At 37.2% G+C, this 21,949-nt stretch overlaps 1 protein-coding gene across 9 annotated transcripts in view; it reads right to left on the reverse strand.

The window, feature by feature from the left end:
• Positions 1-21,949, reverse strand: part of LOC135294941 (uncharacterized) — a 326,225-nt gene that overhangs the window by 138,040 nt on the left and 166,236 nt on the right. For 2 of the 9 annotated variants that reach the window (XR_010356922.1, XM_064410887.1), the window contains one exon: positions 3,409-3,626. The exons of the other annotated variants lie outside the window; for them this stretch is intronic. Coding sequence is in view for 1 of the 2 variants with exons in the window: in XM_064410887.1 (XP_064266957.1) it covers positions 3,409-3,626 (218 nt within the window). In the remaining variant the exon portion in view is untranslated. The remainder of the gene's footprint in view (positions 1-3,408; positions 3,627-21,949) is intronic. 9 annotated transcript variants of the gene reach the window in all.

The raw sequence follows: 21,949 nt of genomic DNA on the forward strand, positions 1-21,949 counted from the left end.
CTGTAATCCATCTTGTATCACCAGACTAAAACCTGGGGTTTCATCTAGTTTTTGCTGCTTTTTTAAATCCAGTAGATTATTAAGATGTGCAACATGATAAACTACTGTTGTGGCAATTATGATTTACAACATTGTTACATATCATAAAAAACTACAGTGTCAAAATTGCTTAAAGCCAGAGTGCAAATTGCTTAAAGATGATCCCAAACTGCAGAATTCTCTCCACTGAGCAAGAAGATCATGGTCTCTTTTTCCTCATTTGGCATGCTATGACAGAGCTGACACTTTTTTTTTTTTTTTTTAATTCAAGTGAGCAATTCAGTCTAAAACTCCTGTAAAACAAACTGGTGATGCAGCAAACCTTGCCTAGAGCAAACCATGACAAATCTTTGTCTACCTCTCTCGTGCAGGAAAAAAAAAAAATTGTTCTGAAGATAATAGAGGTGTGAATTGCACTGTTTATAAAAGAAATTGTGCTTGATAATCCTTTCTATGTAAACCACAAAACCACAGAACTTCCCAACATCCAGGAGGCATCTTCTGTGTTAAAAAACCCCAACCAACAAATCCATCTTCTCTGTTTTCTATCTTGGTTCAGACAAGCTGAATTGCTCAATGGAGGTTACAAATTCTTGAGGCACTTTAAGGTATTTAAGAAGAGGAATAAGGTGTTTAGATTATTTATTCCTCCATTTAAATGAATGGCCCAACAGGGAAAAGAGAAATCTCTGGCTCTTTGTCACCACTTGCTGAAATGGAAAGTAAAAGGCCTCAGACTGGCAGCCTGAATTTCAGCTTCAATGAACCAGGTGCAAAGTTGGCACATGGCTCAAGCAACTGCCCAAAGATTTTTCAGGATGTGTCAACAACACTAGAAGGACAGGACCATTTGTGTTCTGGGGCAAGACATCAACACGTGGTAAAAACCACCCTACAACACCACCAATAAAACTTAATGGTTTCACAACCATGTTTTCATTGCTCATGGAGATGCAACTTTTTCCTTCAACATTAAGCCTTGCACATCTTTCATTGCAGTGCTCTATCCTCAGCTCCTTATAGGAGAAGACTAATTTTTCCAAAAATAGGCATGAATATAATTAAGATCAGATCCTCCCCTTGGTAAACTGTGCAGACTACTGTGATTCTAGAAATTATGTTCTTATCAATTTACATTAAAATGGACAAAAAGAAAGCCTTCCACTTGAAAAAAAAAATCCTTCTAATACCAAATCTCTTTCCTTAAAAACAAAAACCAACATTAAAACTGAATGTTTTATTAGCATGAGAATAATTTCAAGCAGTGTTTGAATACCAAATACAACACCACTACCTTTTGTACTGTTTGTGCCATACATATGACAGATTATTTAATCTTTTAATTTATCATTGCAAGGTATAAAAATTGAAAGAAGTTCACATAGACGAAATAAACTTGAAGACATAACATTTCCCCACAGTGTATGAATTTGTAAAACACAGTGAGGATATGAAAATGCTTGCCATAATTAACATGCCTCTGTCATTCAGCAGGAATATCAAAATGTTTTATTACATCCAACAACCTACAAAAAAGACTAGCAAATAGATTCTTCTCTTAAACTAATGGGAGTAGTTAATGGACATTTTGGAGAAAAGGTACTGCTTACAATCATGCCAAAGTCTAGCTGAAAACTGAATTCATATGCAGGGTGTAAATTATCCAGAATTAATCCAGTTGATCCAGATCATGACCATTTTAAGATAATGGGCTTTAAGATTTTAAGAGAATGACATCCCTAATTTTTACTGTTAATATTTAATTGTTTATATTGCATATTTATATTTTCCTATGCATGTTTATATTTTCCTATGCAGTTTTTAAAGTTTTTTGGTTGGACAATTTTGGCCCATAAATGTGCAGGGTAGGCCAAAACCTTTTTAAAAATAACTCCTGTTTTATATGAGGACAACTTACACCTAGTTCACATACATCCTTTACTTTCAAATACACAGTCCTCAGTCTGAAGTTAAACCATTCTAAAGATCAACAAAAGTTCAGAATACACCCTGAGAAAATACTGCCCTTGATACACTCATAAATATTAATTACATTTATAGGACAGCAATACAAATTCAACCAAGTACCACAGGTCCCTACAGTTATTAAAGAGAGGGGGGAAAATACAGATAGAAATGATGTGAGTAATTATTAGTGTTTCAGAAACTTTAAACTCTGTTCCACAGTTTGTCAAATATTTCCCTCCCAATGTTCCCCCATCCCCCAATTTTAACAAGAATAGTTGGAATAAAATTAATATCATATGATAATAAGAAGACAAATGCTATAGCTTGTAATCATCATATAGTATGTAACAGAAGGCACTAAAGCAAACACTTTAACAGTAAAATTCTAACAAAATAGTAAGCCATCAAAATTCACAAACAACCACAAACATTTAAAATGTCACAGAACAGATGTAATAATAAACGCAATTCAAAAACCAGGCACACCTATGCCAAGGCAAATACACTGCACATTTTAATTTTTTAGGAGAAAATGTAGCACGTAGCAGCTAAAGGAATGACAAAGCAAAAAGAAACAAAGTACAAATATAACGATTCTCAAAGGTTAATGGTTACACCACAGGCTTATAGTCACTGATCACATTTTTACTACCTATGCCTGCAGATAATTCTCTTTTCTTTTCCACCTGAAGACGGCAGGACTATTATGTGTTGATTTTGTGTGCATTTTTAGTTGTCTTTTCTAGAAGTGCAAATCTTGAAAATTAGCATTGTAGAACCGAAAAATGAAGAAAAAGAACTAGCAAAATATTGGAACAAAAAAGTTATTGTGGAAACAGAAATGCATTACTTTCATACTCTGACAAACTAATAATAATATGCACTTGGAAAGAAAAGCAAAATCTTATTTTAAATGGCATTTGCTAAAGCTACATTAACAAAAGGATTTGTGGCCCTGTCACGAAAAAAACATTGACCCTTGACCTTTTTTCAGTTTAGAGAAGGAGAATAGCCAGAATCTTGTGTATCAAACAAATGTTTGTTTTGTATAAACCTTCTCCCAATTTTCTTAGTTTGCTGCAAAAGCCGAGAGAGAGAAAAAAAAAGGACAATGAAAAAAAAGAAAGAAGAAGAAACTGCCCCGGACTAAAGGCTCGCTTCAGAAACAGTGCAAGGCTGCTTCTAAACAGTCATGTGACTTTTTTTTTGCTAACAGCCATGTGCTCGCGTATCATTTTACTCTGAAATAACTCTGCGGATTTCAGCTCAACCTGCCTTTGCTTATAATGCATGACATAGCCTGTGAGGGAGCCTGAGAACTGTCCCTCTTCAAAAGCAAGGTTCCCATGCTTGGCCTGTAACCATGGAAGCAGATGCCTTTTTTTGCTTACCCCTGCTTACCTCTTTGCAGCCACGAGCTGCTCCCTATTGTTAAAAGGGGTACGCCTTGATTTTTCTTCGTCGTGACTGAACTTGCCTCTTCTTCAAAGGGCACGATGCTGCAGGTCATTGGTCTAGACTGTTTGCACGGTCCAGAGAACAGCCTTGATGTAACCCTTGCTCCGTCTGTGCCACACCACCAGCCGTGCGACTGCAGACTGTAGGGGGACATCGGAGATCTGTATTTGAAAAGAAGTCCGTCCGATTTTGCCATTGTGCCTTTTCAGTCATCGATCGAATGAATATCGAACCTTCTGTCGTTGCATGTGTGAAATAGATAGCTTAGCAAGCACTTTTGTGCCCAAACCTGTGCAGTGGGCCAAACTCTTCCTTTATTCAGAAGTATTATTGGTTTTTTGTAGTGTAGTAATTTCTTAGGAACTTTAATAACAGTGTTTTAATGTTAGACCAGTCTCACAGCAGAATCTCTTTGTTTTAACCTGCTTGATTTAGCACTTTTTTTTTTTTTAAAGGTGCTTTCTTTTTTAATAATTTCCAGTTGAACATCAGCCCTCTTAAAGTGCAAGGGAGGCTGTTTTGGAATCAGTATGAACAGCCCAGAATTGTGAGGGGTTTCAAAACAAGATACCAACTGGAGGTTTGCTGCCATAAGTCTTTAAAATTAACACAGGAGAAAAACAAACGTGAACTTGGAAAACTTCCGAAATTAATTCAAAAAGTAAAAAAAAAATTTAAAAATTGCCTTTTTTGCTTGTTTGTTAGATATAATAAAGCAGATAGTCTTAAATAAAAGACAGATATTCTAATAGATAAAATAACTCTGACAGTGGTGACTAGAACCTTAAAAGAGTTTTTATTCTTTTTTTCCACCTGATAAAGAAAGAAAAATAATTTGGAAACTTAACATCTGATAAGGATGGGTCTTTGCTCTTCTGTACCAGAGCAAAAACATTTTTGATACTCACTGGTCAACTTTTTTTTTTAATATTTATTTTATTTTAAAGAGGAAACAGTTAAATGTCCACTGCAAGAAATTATTAAAATCATGCTAAACCACTGAGAAAGTGTAGCTGAAATATTCAGCCAAAGAGCTCATCAGAATTCCAGGAATTTCAGGGAGGAGTGAAGAAAAAGATTTTCTAATACCTTCGAATTAAAAAAAAAAACCCAAACAGAATTGTAGCTAACACGGAAAATTATATCAGTCGGTAAGCAAGTTTTTACTCTTCTTTTAATGGAATGGCAAAATCTCTGATCACTGCTTGTAAAAAGAACCAAAAATCTAATGAAAGCCATCGGCAGGGACTCGTACAATATGCCAGCCTCTACTCTGTTCTAACAAAATTTGGATTGCATCAAAAAGAGCTTAAATATTCTTCAGGGTGCTGCTAACCCAGAGCTGTCTGTATATGACATCAGTATATATATTTTTGAGATACCACTGTCTCATACTTCAAGGCATACCTATTTTCTCTAATTGCCGCAGGCAAAGGGGAGGTGCACTAAAGAATAAAGAAGGTTATTGTGACAGATGAAACATAATTCACAATGAGTACTCTTTTCATCCAGCCTTAAGTAGCAGAGGATTACTCCAAGCTGAATTTTAGGGGAGTATGTATGATCTAATAATATGAGGACAGGCCACTAGCTGAAAGGCAATATAAACCAATTATGTTTTTGCTGATTGTTTGTGGGGTTTTGTTGTTGGGGTTCATCCCCCCCACACACACACCCTTTCTCTTTTCTGGAAATAGAAGAAATATTAACGTGAAGAGGGTCTGAAGAAACATGGGGAAAAGTAAGAAATGCCGAGAAATAAAAGTTGGGATTTTCTGGAATGGATATTGACAAATGCTTATTCTATATTTCTGCTTCATGACACTTTAATGAAATAAGATCATGCCTTTTCTTCAGTAATTATGTGCTGTGAAAGTAGGTAAACTAATTTTGATACACTTATTGAACTTGTCTTGCTTCCGAGAAATTCATACTTGAGTCTTCTAAAAATGCTGTGTGATGTCAAGTTTAGATGTAGATAACTGTGATAGTAAAATAACTTTCTGCTAAGTATGTGTACATTGTATTTCTGAGTCACTGTTTTAATATTTAAACAGTAAATGGGTTAGCTTGCATGACTATTTTATATTTGTTTCCTTATAGCATGCTTTTGAAAATAAGTGCTTAGCACAAATTACTTATTGCATTTTGAAAGGCTTAATCTTTTTCTACTTTCAGTTTTCATAAAACAACTCTTTTTGTACGATCTAAAATTGCACTCAATGTCTGGACCTTTTAGCTAGTTAAACTGCAGAAACTGCTAAGGCTTAACTTTTTGGCAGAAAAGAAATAGAAAACAGCCCATTTTGTCTATAGAAATGTTAATTTAGATTAATTACTTTTTTAAGTAATAGGTAACTTTAAAAAATCCATTTTAATGTAATTTTATTGAAGTATTCATTGATCTTCTCAAAAACATTTCTATAAATTATGTGTAATTTAGTATATAAAATAAAACAATTTTTAGATATGGATTCTAAATGTGTTCTTTGACTGTTCATCTTTTTATAAAAATCCCAGACAAAAAACCTCAAACAACTCTGAGTCAAATGTTTATTTTCATATATTTGGATTTTTTAAATTACACAAACTCTTCTTAGAATCAGAGCTAATAAAAGTGTGCTTCTAATTGAAAAATTAATTATTACTAGGAGTTAGTTTATATCTTTGAGATTTTGGACTGAAATACAAAATAAATATTAATTGGAACAGGTTTTCTGTTATTCAATACTGCTACATGTCAGGCCAGCTAAGATGATTTAACAACTTAACATCTAATTTTCCATAAACAAACGCAAGGAAATGGCATAAAAACAAGCACATGAAATTATTATATTTTATAAACCAGAAAAGAACAATGCTGTTTTGTCTTTCTAGAGGTTGTTACTGAATTATTGTCTTGCATAATATAATTTCATGTCATTCTTAAAAGCAAACCTAAAACCAATGTAAGAATTTCATAAACACCATAAGAAAATAGATAGATTTTGATGAATAAGCAGTTTGCATTAAGCCCACAGCAGTACTATATTTTAAAGAAAGAATGAGCAGTCAGAAAATGTATAAAATGCAGTAAGAAAGCTGCTAGGTTGAAAGCATACATTTTAATATTTTAGTTCGCAAGGGGAGCGGCAGCCAAAAGACCATTCTAACCACCTGACAAACAGCAACAAACAACAGCTCTCGAGTCAAAATATTTATTAGGGTGTCATGTCAATGTACAGGCTAGCATATGTGCCAAGGAGAAATTATTCTATTATCTTCAGCTGAGTGAACCAGAAACAATGAACGTACAGATTTGTAAATATACATGGAACTGAGAATGTTCTTTCAAATCATACATCCATTTAATTTTCATTGATCATTTAAAAAATATATCAAAAAGTGTGAAGTATAAGTTACATTAATTCCTCTGACAATTTTTATCCAAATGTTACTGTTGCCCTGTCACTTTGCACTTTCAATCCATGATAAAGTTTCTTAGTAAAAAACATATACTTTAGCATTTGTTTCAGGATTCAAGTGGCATTTTAGCTACACTGAATGACATTAATTTAAGCAATCTATCATCTATCAATAAACTTTCAAAAAATATATCTTTTAGGGGCATTCATATTGGTAGACTTGTTTTGTTCTCTTCAAAATTAGTTTGAAGTATAATTTATTATTGACATGGCACATAAAACTTTCAGCAAAATTGCAGATGAAGGTTGTCTTTGGAAAAGTAGGGAAAAGAGAGCACAACAGATGACGCCTGTGTGCAACAAAAGAATCTCTTAGGATGAATAATGTTTTAATACTGAAACAAACTACAAGCACTCGTATAATTTCCAAATCCAAAAAATATAAAAAAATATATAGTATTACACATTATTTTAATTATTTTCTGCAAAACATACATCAGGAGGAATGAATATATGCCAAATTCACCACATAGTTTTTAATTGCCAGTGTTGAAATTTTTTTTAAAGAGAAGAGGGAGGGGAATAGAGCTCTTCCCCTCCCCTACAAACTGCTTTGATTTTAAGCAAATCTAAGTGTGCAGGTACAGTTTGCTCATCCCATAGTCTATAAAGCTTTAAAAACCTACATCTGAAATTAAGATTTGTAATATTTTGGGAGCAACAAAAAATACAGCAACTCAGGAGACAACACTGGGAATGTAGGAAATCACAGACTTTGATTCTATACGACAAGCTGGATAGGAGTCAAAGCTGCCACATGTGGTGTGAAAAAATGCCACCCCGGTGTGAACAAAGGGTTTAAAATGGAGTCAAGAAGCGTGCAAGCTCAATGTCTAAGCTTTTCCTGTGAATTGTACTGCCACAACCTGCAGGATATCAAGTGGGCTGGGAAGAATAGAGTGCCTTTGGAAGCTACAATGGGGTAGCGGTGGCCGTCGGTGCGTTGGGGTTTCTATTGTTTTGCTCTTCTTGTTTGTGTGGCGCCACAATGCGCTGCTCTACTTCAGCGAGAAATTAAACTCTCAGCACCAAAAATAAAGTCACAAAATTCACCGAGAAACTGATGAATGCAGTAAGTTGGATCTTGCTTATTGTAGTCCTGGTTTACAGCTCAATGAGAGAATTTACCAGCTGGATTGTGCATTTTACTGGGGCCCGAACCACAATGTCACACATGCAAAAAAGAAAAAAAAACAAAAACCAAAAACAAACCAAAGAGTAATAGATGCTGCTTATAAATATCTCTATGGCTTTTTACTGAGATAATCATTGTAATAATATAAACATTTGTTAGGTTTATTCAACTAGAAAGAATGTTACGCCTTATTTCCATCAACAGCTTTCCTCCTTTTATTACAACATAAAGATGTTAATCTGCATATTCAGTTTAGAAAGAGCTATCTTTTAGAAATAATCTATTATAGTGCATGTAGTAGCAAGCTAAAAATGTATGGGTCACACTTACAAAACTGCTCAACAGAGAATGTACTAAAAATCATAAATATTCTACCTAAATAAAGGAAAATACCATGTAGCTCCAGCAAAAGGAATAATAAGAAAAGAAACAGTCAAATATATTTTCCAAAAGTACGTGAACTGCAAAAAGTACAATTTCCTTGATGAGAAAATAGATTACAGTTACTAAATTCCTGAATAAAAAGAATTAAAATCCAAGAAAGCACACAAGCAAAAACTGATAAACAGTAGATTTTCTAAGAATTAAAGAAACCTTCTGATTTCCTATATTCCCTTTGCATTTTTTATTAAGGATTAGGTCAAAAGCCACTGATTTTTAGTTTATGAATGCAGGTCAAGACAAGAACATTTTTCTATTTACTCTGTGTAACTCTGTATAGAAATCAATCCGTTACTTTCATTACAACCACACAATCAATTCCATTTAAAGTACAATGCAACAGCCAAGTCCAAGGACAATATGGATCACTGAAAATCCTTCATACTATCCACAGAATTTATTCAGTTTGACTGGGATGATTTTTCTTCTCATTAGTATTCACCAAGCTTTCACAAACAAACTTATCCTGGCTTCACCTGTTTTTAGCCCAAAGCATAAACCAAAACAAAGCAAATGCTAATTTACTGATACTACACCATTGTGTAAGTATTGCTCTTCAGTAAATAACACAAATAATCTCTCAAAAAACAGTTTTATTTGCCTAAGTCACACTGAGCCATGTATATTTCTTCAACTAGAATAAGACAGGACTACATGCTACATAAACCGTACAACATCTACACATGCAGACGCACATGATGAATGTAGACGATGTATTTAAGCCTTTCATCTCAGCTATTTTTTATTGCCTTACAAATATTTGTAAACATACTCCTCTCATTTTTCTCTCCCTCATAATGCTCTTTTGAAGTTCCTAGGGTGTGCAAAGACAAGGTATTTAAAAAATATAAAATATTATAAATGTATTTCCCTACATTCCCAAAGAATTTGCTATGATGATTTGGACAGATGCAATTTAGCCATTTTTATAATGGTTCATAATTTCATAACATTTTCATATGTTCATAAATGTTCATAATTTCTTTAGCATTTTTAGTTCAACATATTAAAACCTAGAGATACTATCAGATTTTAAAACTGTAAAACTGCAAACAGTACTTTTATTTATGGTAATTTTTATTTATTTTAATTATTCAAGTTTATTTTGCTGGTTTCCTTTTGTTCCCAGCCTAGTTTCTCAACTTAGTTTCTCTGGCATCTTAGTATATTTTTGAGTTTTAAAACATTATTTTATCTTCTGTCTGCCTGAAACATAAGACTGTCAAATATTTAAAAAATAACAGAACAGAGTGAAAAATGTCCTGTTCAGAAGTCTCTGCCCAATAAAATCTAATTTTGAATATTCTTAGCATTTTTCCTTATTTGTTTTTTTATTGATCACTTTGTTCAACTACATGTGTCTCTCCCCAACGAGATATCAGAAAATGAAAAATGAATCTTGGAATATTGCTTCAGAATGTGCAGCCTGATGCAGACTAACAACGCAGAGGCTGCGTTTCCACATTCTCAGCTTTGATAATTTGAGATATGTAATCTCTGGGTGTTTCTTAGGCTGCCATCTCCTTTTTTAATCCAATGTATGTTTTTAAGTCGCTCTTAAATTGCTGCTGTCCCTGCCAAGTGGCCATTCAGTGAGCAGCCTCCTCTCTTGGGCAGAAGCCAGCCTTGCACACACGTACATGCACACGTGTGCACGTACAGGTGGGAATGTGCCTGCTCTGCCTTGTTATTTCAGCTGAGCCTCAAACTGGGGCTCTCGTGAACCATTTACATTTATCTCTGCCAAGCCTCACTGGATGCATTTCGGTCAAAAGGAAAATTGCATAATGCCAAATTTCTTACTCACATATAACAGCATGTAAATGGGCGAAGGGTTCACAGCACTGTGAGGGGAGAAGCTGTTCTGACAGACTTGCAGTTATCCCCACTGCAAACCTTAAACAAGCATACATAAACATCTTTTTCCTCTTGTTCAGCTGTGTTTACTTGCCGCTGCTTCCCTCCCCTGGCTTCCACCAGCTCATTTCTCCCCATCTCCTGAACCTGTTTATTTTCTTTCTCCTGCCTATCTGTCAGCTGCATTGCTGAAGGATCCCCCAAAATCTGAAATCCCACACATCCTTGTTCCAGGGGCACCCTGAGTACTTGAGTAGGGTGCAGGACTGAACAGGTTAATTCTGTACGGGCAGGAAGAGGCAAAGCTCAGGCTTTGAGAATACGAAGCTGGACAGTTTGGAAGGATTGCATTAAATGTAAGATGTAATATCTGCAAGTGAGATAGCAGGGATACTGTTGGGAGAGAAAAATTCACTTTCCCAGAATGCTGTCCATCTATTCAGACATTAAACAGCTGAAACGTGCTCGCCGCAGAGGTTAAGCTTGTCTGCTGAGAGCAGGACACCAAGCCACTGAGCAGCCCTGCCTCTCCCTCCGACTGCTGCGCCAGCCTGGGGAGCCGTGACACCAATTTCACCAGCAATCTGCCCCCAGGGGCTGTTTTAAGCCTGTCCCAGACCCATCTGCAAAGCTGGCCCCAGAGAGCCAGCTCAGGTCTGTTTGTCATGCTACAGAACGGCTGTGTAATCCTGTTCAGAGCCCGCAAACAAGCAATTTAAGGGATCTTCGTTTATTAGCAGAAAACAATTCCAAGGTTTCCTACTCAGCTGTGTAAATTAACAAACAAGGCTTTCCCCTGGTTAAAATGCACACTCGACCAGCATAGTAACCACCTCCAAAATCAGCCTATCCCTCTCAACAGAGACCATTTGTTAGGGCAGATCCTCTTGCCATCTCCTGAAGCCTGCTGGATCTAGGTGAGGCTCACAGGCCAGTCCAGGTAACAAGACCAAAGGGACAAGAGGCAGAGGAACACACAGGGAAAACACAGTCTGAACTACCTCCTCTAGGACAGAAAACTACCCCCCAAACATCTGCTGCAGAACCACTGCCCCAGATGAAGGTGTCACAGTGGTAAGAACAAACATCAGGTCCCCTGTTGCCCTCAAGAGCTTGGGAGTTATGTCCTTAACCTTTGCCCACCCCCTAAAGAAGATGCCTGGAAAAATCAGTCAGGAAAAGTATGAGGTTAGGAAAAAATATCACCACCCTCTTCTGCTACAATGGTTGCTGAGCATTTACTACCACATAGGGTAGTAAAGTCAATTCAATTTTCCCTGCATGCAAGTGCTGAAGGTCATCACTTGGTATAAGTGCCAGAATTATTCTGATTTCTTGTGACAATATGTTTAATTCACACTTATTGGCAGTTCAACAGGAACATCTTTGGTGTAAGGGCACACTCTGCCCATCAGCCATCCTGTGGTGTTTAAAAATGAGAACAAGTGTAACATGAGAGTATTTTCTTATTGGAAAGAATTTTCTCTGCCTTCCATAATTTGTAAATCGCCTTCTGTGGGTTTATTTTAGTACCTTGATTCTATTTGAACATAGCTTATTATGATTTAATTTCCTCCTTTCTTTTTTTTCTTTAAACAGAGGATGGAAAAGAAAAATAAATCTCTCATGCTCTCAGCATATAACAATTGATATAATAGACTGAAATGGCTCCTTCTAATCACTTGGGGATTTTTAAGTGCATTTTATTGACATGATAAGCCATTATGAGTCCTTCAGATTTGTTATGGTTTATCATATCAAGGCTTACAGTTTTAAGTAATATTCCTAATATGCATTCACAACATCCACTCCAACAGCTTTTTTAATCTCAATTAAATACCATTAAAGATATGTATGGTACCTATGTATAAGTGGCACTAGAAGAGTGTTTGTATGAACTAGTGACCAAATAAAGTCAGACTGCCTCAATTGCCTTCTACCTCATCCCATACACCCAGAAGTGTTATTGCTCAGTACAAGTGCATAAGAAGAGGCAACATTATTCAGCAGAATTATAGGGGTCAAAAGTTTCTCTTTTTTTATTTTTTTTTTTGCTTTCCTTTCTTTCTTTTATTCAAGGTAGTTAATAGAAGGAGATCTCTTTTGCCAACCTCCAGAAGCTGCCTGAGCAGAACTTGAAACCTCTTGATACATTCCAGCAAAATGAACATTACCCCTGGTGTCTAGGACAATATTTGTTCTCAGAAAGAAGTAAAACTGAATGTCAAAACTCACCTGAGAGAGCAAAACTCTGACTGCATAGAGCACAACTGTGCAGCTATCCTGAATGGCCACATAACTCACCTCCGTCTTCCCCAGCCTGTGCTGCAGATTTATGGTCTGCCTCTTTATGCTTTAGCACTGCAGACTACTGGTTTTTTGCCATTTCATCTTCCTTTTATCATTATATTCTGACTTCTCCACAGCCCTAGGCCCCTGCCCTTAGGAGAAGAAAGTGGAAAGGAGACAAAAGAGAAGTGTGGAAGGCAGAGGTGAGGCACTCAAAATGAGTTTGGCTGTCAAACTCGCCAGACCTTCCATGAGCAAAAGGCAGGGACTCCTGCATTAAGAGCAGCAAGAGAGAGAGCTCTTAGAAGGCTATAAACCACTCAGAACTTAAGTGTTATGAATTTATGGCAATCACTCTAAATTCGAAACAAAAAAAGGTGCAGCTGTCTTAGGAGGCTGAACTGGAGAAGAAAACAAAGCAAGACCTTCCAAAACAGAGTACAAAAAAAGGAGTGGGCAGCCTCGAAAAGCAGGCACTACATCTGGCCTAAGAACAGCCAGTAAAACACCCGGAGCCTCAGTAGGATGCCAGAGGTCCACCTTGATATCTGGTGCTCTCCCATGCAACCCAAGGGCAAAAACCTTGGGAAGGGGAATAAAAATAGCCCTAAAAGTGCAATGTTCTTCAAATTCAAAAGGATCTGGGAATTGTCACCTTGCACAGAGGCTAGGCAGTATTAATCAGCTAATGGCTGTATCATCTTGCCTCTTCAAGTAGAAGTACTCGGCACACTTACCTCTAATTTAAGAAAGCAAATTATATATACATAAAAGATGAAGAGCACATGCCATTTAACTAGATACACCAACAGCAGAAACAAATGTTATTCATGTTGTAAAACTAAAGGATGCAGATCCAAATTGTACTCATAATTATGGCCAGAAAGATGCACAATTCCCTAATCATTTTTGGCAAAATAGCTGCAAAAATCAAAGTAAGTTTTTCACTGTTGTCAGAACTTGGCCCACTACTGAGATTGCCCTCAGTACAAAATGTGGTGCCTCTCCTATAATGGATTTTGAGTTTACGATGCACTCTCAGAATAATTTCAATAAAACCAAAGGCTATCAAATGATTTCATAATCAATTAACACTACAGCTTAATTCCCAGTCTGCTACATCCTTCAGTGCTGCTTGGCCACATAATTGATGTCTAATTTGCCATACCATAAAAATGGCCTTGTTTATTCTCATTCCATTACCAGTAACTAGCTCATTATTCTAATGCACTCTGAAGTATTAAAAAAAAAAAGTGAAAGAAAATTCCATTCTATTCTACATGCATTAGGTATCCTTACAGGCTAAAAATCATATTTAAATCATTATAGCCCTTTCTTTCTACACATACCAAGTAATGCATTTGTTGCAGAATATGGTCCATTTTTGAAGAAAGTTTGTTGTGGTAAGACAAGACCAGCAAGACTGATACACATCAGTGCTTGAATAAAGTAAATAATTTTCATTTTATAACTTCCTGCATTATTTGGACAGCCCAACATGATAGAAACAGTCCAAAAGTCTCTACTAAGAAATAACTTTACATTATCATATCCTCAACATCAATCACTTTATTAAGATACTCTAGAGCAAAACCGGCATGCAAGTGCAACTGAAACCTCCCCCCCCAAAAAAAAGTTTATAGCACAGTAGAAGAAATCCTCTTCCCCACCACCACAAGGTTGTTAAAGTCTGCTTTACTTTGGTATTTGACAAAAAGTTATGTAGCACTGGTCAGTGATCAATGGCTTACCTAAGCAAGTAAAAACTATCAAACCACTACAAATTTCTCCTCCACTACTTATGGAAGCAGTGGAAGATGGAATTATTGGAAATAATTTACTGACCACTTAAAGTTAGCAAAGATCTGTTCTTGAGTCCCTGAAACAGAGTAGTTGCAGTGCAGCATCTGAGTGCTTATTTCTACATTCGTTCAGCCAAACCTGAATTCAGGCAGAAATCCACAAAAACAAAGTCACTTCCTAGAACCCTGGGCCCTTAAACTGCTGTCCTGATCTCATCAAGTCACTTGCTATTTCCTTAGACTGTTAAAGACAGCATTATATAGTTATCATTCATGCAATGCTCTGTCATTTAGTATTTATTTTCCAGGATGATTTGGTTTCCTAAAGATACATTACTGCTCTTTGATTATATACAACCATTTCAAGACTCCATGCAAGGAGGGCATTATTTTTTTTTAGGAAATGAATTACTAATACTCATGTGATTAAACTAAGTGATAAGGTATTACATTCCTGGACCACAAATATTAAATGATATTATAGCATGATAATGTAGAAGAATCCTACCCACACCTTTTAAATTCATAATTTTTGGGCTTATATTGTGAGTCAGATTTCATACATAAAACTAATAAAAAAAGAGAAATAATCAACAAAAGAAGCAAAATAGATCAAGACTCAGAAATCTCAGATTTATATTCGCCTTTGGCAGACCAGGGGACCATGGCTCTGATATCCATGTCATTTAGAGTACCTGATGATATCTGCACCTGTATTTACATGCCACTATCAAACTTCTGGGAATACCCATAAATTTTATTTCATTGCTATATAGAACTCAACCACTTCCTTTTCCCAATAATCAAAGAAATAGTTTTTAAGACTGATTGTTACAGATCATCCATTTAATAAGAGATTATTTATCCCATTGTTGTACATTTAAATATAGGTAGTTCATGATTTTCTGGTTTGTCAAGAAAGAAGGTCAACCATCAATTAGTTATAACCATCTAAAGTATATAGAGAAAGAAGAGGAAAGGCCTGAGGAGACTGAATCTTGATACCTGTAATAATGGAAATTAATTGACCTAAGCTCTCCTTTATCTGGAAATGCTCAACAGAACCTCTATCATCACAGTAGCTGACCAATATAAATTATACTTTTAAACAGACTACAAGTATCTCTTTAATTTGAGGCAATCAATATATTCTCATATACAAAAAGAAACAAATTTAGGACTGCTTTTCTGAGTTGTACATATTAATTTTTTGCCTCTGCATAAAATAGAATCAGGTATAGATAACATACTAATGTGAAATGGTATTGCAATAATGACCAGAAATGTTGTCTATGATCCTTTAAAAACACATTTGTATCAGCAAGCACAGTAATCTATCCATCCATCTGTCTACCACTCCAAGATATTTGAAAGAAACATAATGTACATAGTCTGAACAACACGTGAGTCAAGGAAGCACAAAGAAGGAAGCAGAAAGAAGAAAGCACAAAGTTTGGTTCCATGTTCTCATTTCTTTGAAAAGGCACAGTCCACATTACCTTAGAAGTATTTAGAATATACTTAGAGATAGAAAAAATTTATCCAGTAAAGGACTAAAATGTGAGGTTTTCAGTAGTGAGTGCCACGATGTGGCAGGACAGCCGGGGGATCAGGCCCAGCCAATAAGGATTTATGAAAGGCAGTTCTGCTTGACCAACACAGTGGATGAAGGAAAGGTTGTTGATGTTTAATATCTTTATCAATGGTCTGGATGAGAGGATCAAACACACCCTCGGTCAGTTTCCAGAGGACACCAAGTTGGGCAGGAGTGTTGATCTGGAGGGCAGGAAGGCCCTGCAGAAGGAGCTGGAAAGGCTGCATCCATGGGCTGAGGACAACTGCATGAGGTTCAACAGGACTGGGGAAAAGTGGCTGGAAAGATTCTTGGCAGAAAAGGCCCTGGGGATGCTAATCAACAGCAACTGAACATGAGCTCAGGTGTGCTCAGGCATGCCCAGGAAGCCATGGCACCTGGCTTGTATCCGTGATCAGCTCCCTGTACTCAGCACTGGTGAGACCACACCTCAATCCTGTGCTCAGTTTTGGGGCCTCTCACTGCAAGAAGGACATTGAGAGCCTGGAGTGTGTCCAGAGAAGAGAACAGAGCTGGGAAAGGGTCTGGAGCACAAGTCTGGTGAGGAGCAGACAGATTGGACATTAGGAAAAATTTCTTCACAAAAACATTTATCAAGTATTGGAACAGGCTGCCCAGGGAAGTGCTGGAGCCACCATCCCTGGTTGAATTTAGATGTGAAGATGTGGCACCGAGGGACATGGTTAAGTGGTGGCCTTGGTAGTGCTGGGTTAATTGTTGGACTTGATGATCTTAAAGGTCTTTTCCAACCTAAAGGCACCTATGAGTCTATGACAATATATATGCATACCTATCTTAGCAGGTTCATAGCATCTTAGTTTTAAAAGAAACTTAAATCTCTACTCTCAGCAATTTCAAGGAAAGTGTTCCAATTATGAAATTTATATTAAAAACAGAACCTTTTTCTTTTTAATTCTCAGAAGATGATCTTGGATTCTTTGGATTTTGCTTGTAGCATAGCCAAACAGGAAAGCAGAAAAAGTAAAAGGTCATAGATTTTTTTTCCCCTCTACAATGATGAAACTAACAAGAATAATTTATTTAATTTTGGCAAGAAGATACTCTTCTGGAAATAAAATCTTCAAAACATCATCTGAATTTCAGGAAAGCAAACCATTGAAAAAGAACATGCTCAAACACCTTACAGCTGCAGAAGCTTCACACCAGTTTACAAAACGGCATGTAATACAGTGATAGAACCCAAGGCAGAGTAGCAGAAAATTAAATTAAACAAAAAAATAAATCCCTTTCTTATCTTCTCCTCATAGAAGCTTCTGACTAAACTGCTGTCTCATTTTTGACAACAGCTAGGAAACAGCTGTATTTTTCCTCCAGTACTTATCCTGAAATTCCTGCACAAAGATGATATTCTTTCCTTTCGGCAGGACTTGGCGAAGTTCAAGTGCCCTTCTGCTCTGGTGAGGCTTTGGTGAAGAAGCTGTGAAATTATTTAGGACACAGCAGTGCTACTGGGAAAATGAAATGCAATCCTCTTGAGCAACAGCCATTAAGGTTGTCCACACTTTTATTCTTAAGTATCTGCTTTTCTGTGACTTGAGCAATCATAAAAGGCATGGGTAAAACATCCTGATAATTTTGGACACCTCTTTAGAGATTTGTAATATTATTCTTCTACTCACAAAATTACCCTGTGTTCTTCAGGGACTGACATTACACAGCGTAAGAGAATGTAGCAGCTCAAGAGAGATAAAGTACCAAGAACCAAGCAGGGCTCATGCAAGAACACCTTGTAATGGTCTGTAAAGACTGCACCAACCTAGGCAGTCCATTCTCATGTTTAACAATTCTTGCCATGAAGAAATTCTTCCTGATGTCCAACCTGAACCTCCCCTGGTGCAGCTTGAAGCTGTGTTCTCTTGTCCTTGCCTGGGAGAAGAGGCCCCAAACTGCAAATATCTTCAAGAGTTCCCATATTGCATAAGCAGAAATACACATAATGATGCACATTCCTGGCATGTATCCTTCAAAGTTTTTCATTTCAATCAAGAAGATGGACCCTCTCAGGAAAATTCTAATCCATTATAGCAGAAACTAGATTTTATTTACCTATAAATAACTTATCTTGTTTTCAAATTTACTGTCAGCATCTGACATTTGCTGGAAAATACAATTCAGATTTTGGAATCCCTAGTGCTAGAAGAGAGCTGCCAAAAAAAAAAGCAGACAGCCTAAAAAAGTCTATCCTGCCTTTTAAAAGGAACATCTTTACTGTAGTTTCCAGACTGGACAACATCTTTAATCAAAATAGCACCACAGTACCACATTCGTGGAAAAATCATAGAATGTGCTGAGTTGGAAGGGATCCATCAGGACCATTGAGTCCAACTCCTGGCCCTGCAGAGTTGGAATCCCCCCCCCAGGAATACCACCATGTGCCTGAGAGTGTTGTCCAACATCCTGAGAGCCTGAGTTTTCTAAACTCTGTCAGGCTTGGTGCTATGATCACTTCCTTGGGAGCCTGTTCCAGTGCCCAACCACTCTCTTGGAGAAAAACCTTTTCCTAATAGCTAACCAAAGGGATGATCTCAAAGAGACATCAGCGTCTGTTTCCCCTCTTCCCCTTATGTTGAAGGCCACAATGAGGTCTCCCCTCAGTCTTCTCCAGGCTGAACAGACCAAGTGCCCTCAGCCACTCCTCATATGGCTTCCCGTCAAGGGCCTTCACCATCCTCGTGTCCCTTCTTTGGACACTCTCTAATATTTTAAAGCCTTTCATATATTGTGGGACCCAAAACTGCCCCCAACACTCGAGGTGAGGCTGCCCCAGAGCAGAGCAGGACAATCCCCTCTCTTGCACAGCTGGAGATGCTGGGCTTGATGCCCCCAGGACAGGGTTGGCTCTCCTGGCTGCCAGGGTACTGCTGGCTCATGTCCAAGTGGCCATGGATCAGGACACCCAGGTCCCTTTCCCTAGTGTTGGGAACTACCAGTTCAGGCTCTGCCACATAGACTTCCACTTCCTGTTGTTTGCCAATACTTGGAGCACAGTGTAAAAACACATATTGACCACTGAGAACTAGAGTTGTTCTATTGAAACCAAAATAAAGAGGCAATATTCCTACTAGAATATAAAGATGCAAAACAGATACATTGATCACAGATGTATTTTCCATAATCACTATTAATGTCCACATAAGCTCAACATGCCCTGGCTGTGTGCTCTGGGAGCCCAGATCCCCCCGTGTGCTGGGCTCATGCAAAGCCCCGTGGGCAGCAGGGCAGGGAGGGGATTCTGCCCCTCTGCCCCGCTCTGCTGAGACCCCACCTGCAGGGCTGCATCCAGCTCTGGGCTCCCAGCACAGCAAGGACAGGGACCTGCTGGAGCCAGGCCAGAGCAGGCACCAAGGGGATCAGAGGGATGGAGCAGCTCTGCTGGGAGGAAAGGCTGAGAGAACTGGGACTGTTCAGCCCAGAGAAAAGAAGGCTATGGGAAGACACTAGAACCCCCCCAGAGTACCTGAAGGGAGCCTACAAAAAAGCTGAAGAGAGGGACTTTTTACAAGGGCACATAGTAATAGAGGAAATAGATTTAAGCTAAAAGTAGATAGATTTAGATTATATATTAGGAAGACATTTTTTACTGTGAGGATGTTGAGGTACTGGAACAAGTCTCCCAGAGAAGCTGTGGCTGCCCCACCCCTGGAAGTGTTCAAAGCCAGGATTGATGCAGCTCTGTACAACCTGGCCTGGTGGAAGGTGTTCCTGCCCATTGCAGGGGTTTGGAACAAGATGATCTTTAAAGTCCTTTCCAACACAAACCATTCTGATTCTATGATGATTCAATGATTGCTAGCATGACTTGTCCCACTACTTCTCTCTATTTTGTGGGTTACCCCAGAGTTACGAAAACTGATTTTCAGAATTGCACATAAAAAATCAGTAGGAAGAGTTTTGCCAATTGTTCCAGCCCAAAAACTAATGAATAGGAGGTATTTGTTTGTCTTCCTTAGAGCAAATTAACATGACTTCATTCCTGAATTGACTTTCAAAATCTTAGTAATCACCATTACCACATGTAATCATTATTAGGACTAAATTCATAAAGCATTCCACCTTTATTTATTGATTCTTTCCTAGATTAAACTAAGTTTACCCTCCTCTAGCATGTGGTTCTTGTTATGTCTACCATCTGACATTTTCTGACAATCAGAATTACTATATGTATTAAAGACTGAACTTCAGGTGGAATAAAAGCATAAGCACCATTGATTCCTCTTCAGCTGGGCCAGTTTGTGAAAGACTGTCCAGTTTCTGATTAATGGACAAGACTACTTAACACCAAAAAAATCAAAAGGAAAGGCTAAACAAGGCTATTCTCCTATCTTTAGTTTTCTGGAGAAAGTGCAATAAAGAAAAATGGTATTTATGTATTCAACCTTCACACAGATATTGAGTGAATGTTTGCCATACTCTGCAGATGCAGATTTCAAATTCAAGCAGACTCTGAATACTTCTCTTTTTTTCCTCACTTAAAGTGTTCTAATTACCAAACAATGTAACAATACTTAGACATTCTCTGTACATTGAAGTGATAAAGGTCAATTCCACATTGGAAAAACATGACTGTCCACTCCACCAACAGTTAAATACCAAGGAATAAAATCCAGGAATCTGAGAATCCCAAAAATAATTCCAAAACAAAAAGTAATTTTTCTTAAACAATGCTAATATTTTCTACCTTCATGTTGTAGACAATTACTTGTAAATTCCTGCTACAGATGATAATAGCCAAAATATATCTGACTCAGATACTGCTTTCTTTCTGCTTTCAAGTAAGCTGTTCAAAGCTCTGCCTTGTGTCTGGTATATTTAATCCTAATTCCTTAGAAGCACTTGAAAAAAAAAAATTGTTGCTCATACATTAAACATTGAATCCTAAGTTCAGAACAGAATATGACAAGACTTGATATACTTTAGGGTTCTTTTCTCCTAGATTTGTATATATAATGTCAGCTATAATTTTTCAGGTCTCTTTTAACTCTATTGCACTGCTAACAGAACTGCAGCTGCTCTTTATTTATTTGTATCCTTTTTTTCTTTTTCCCCTGTTCATAATATACAGTCTGTCTGGCTCATTTTCAAGCTATTGAAATATTTCAATTCTAAAAAGAGTACAATAGGCCATAACCACTTGCGTGCTTGTGCTTAGGAAGCCTCCCTCCCTCCTCTCCTCAATCTTCTGTGAATTTCTGAAGTCTAGAAACAAAACTGGAAATTCGAGTGTATGGTATGTCTTAAAACAAGTTTGGTTTCTGCTGGTTTAGCTGTTCCCTTCTGAGATTAAAATACTGTACAAAACAAGTAATTCTTGTGGTACTGCTTCTGGAATTATGAAATGCGGACATCTACAAAAAGTGTGACACTGACTTGAAACCACCTAAATCAAGTTTTATAAAGTTAATGCCTGTTCAGTTTCAGCTCCAGAGACAGCTGTCAGTGTATTGAATTTAACCAAAAGTACCCCTCAATGGACTTTCTTCACTGAGGTCAGGGGAAAGAGAAGCTTGCGGTGGAAAAATTATATTAAAAGTTTCCTTGTAGAGCTTATTAGTAGTGCTTATTTTAGAGACTGGTTGTCTTTCCTAATGTTATTTTATGTATGGCTGTTAGAACCTGACATACTTCAATGAAACATTGAAAACAATCCAGACAGTCAAATTTTAAAAATCATGGTTAAATTTTGCATTGGTTAATTTTTTTTTAGATTGCTACTCAAGGCCCCTTAGTCTCCTCCCACAAAGCCACATCATTTTAAAAAATATTTTCTTTTTTTTTTTTTTTATGCCACAAATATTTTCCTTCCTGCAGTTAAATGAACAGTAATTAAAAATGCAAAACTATTTTGTATGTTACATTATGTGAGCCCATAAAGCCAGGAAGG

Source organism: Passer domesticus, chromosome 2 (assembly GCF_036417665.1).
Source record: "Passer domesticus isolate bPasDom1 chromosome 2, bPasDom1.hap1, whole genome shotgun sequence".
In the NCBI taxonomy this organism is placed as follows: domain Eukaryota; kingdom Metazoa; phylum Chordata; class Aves; order Passeriformes; family Passeridae; genus Passer; species Passer domesticus.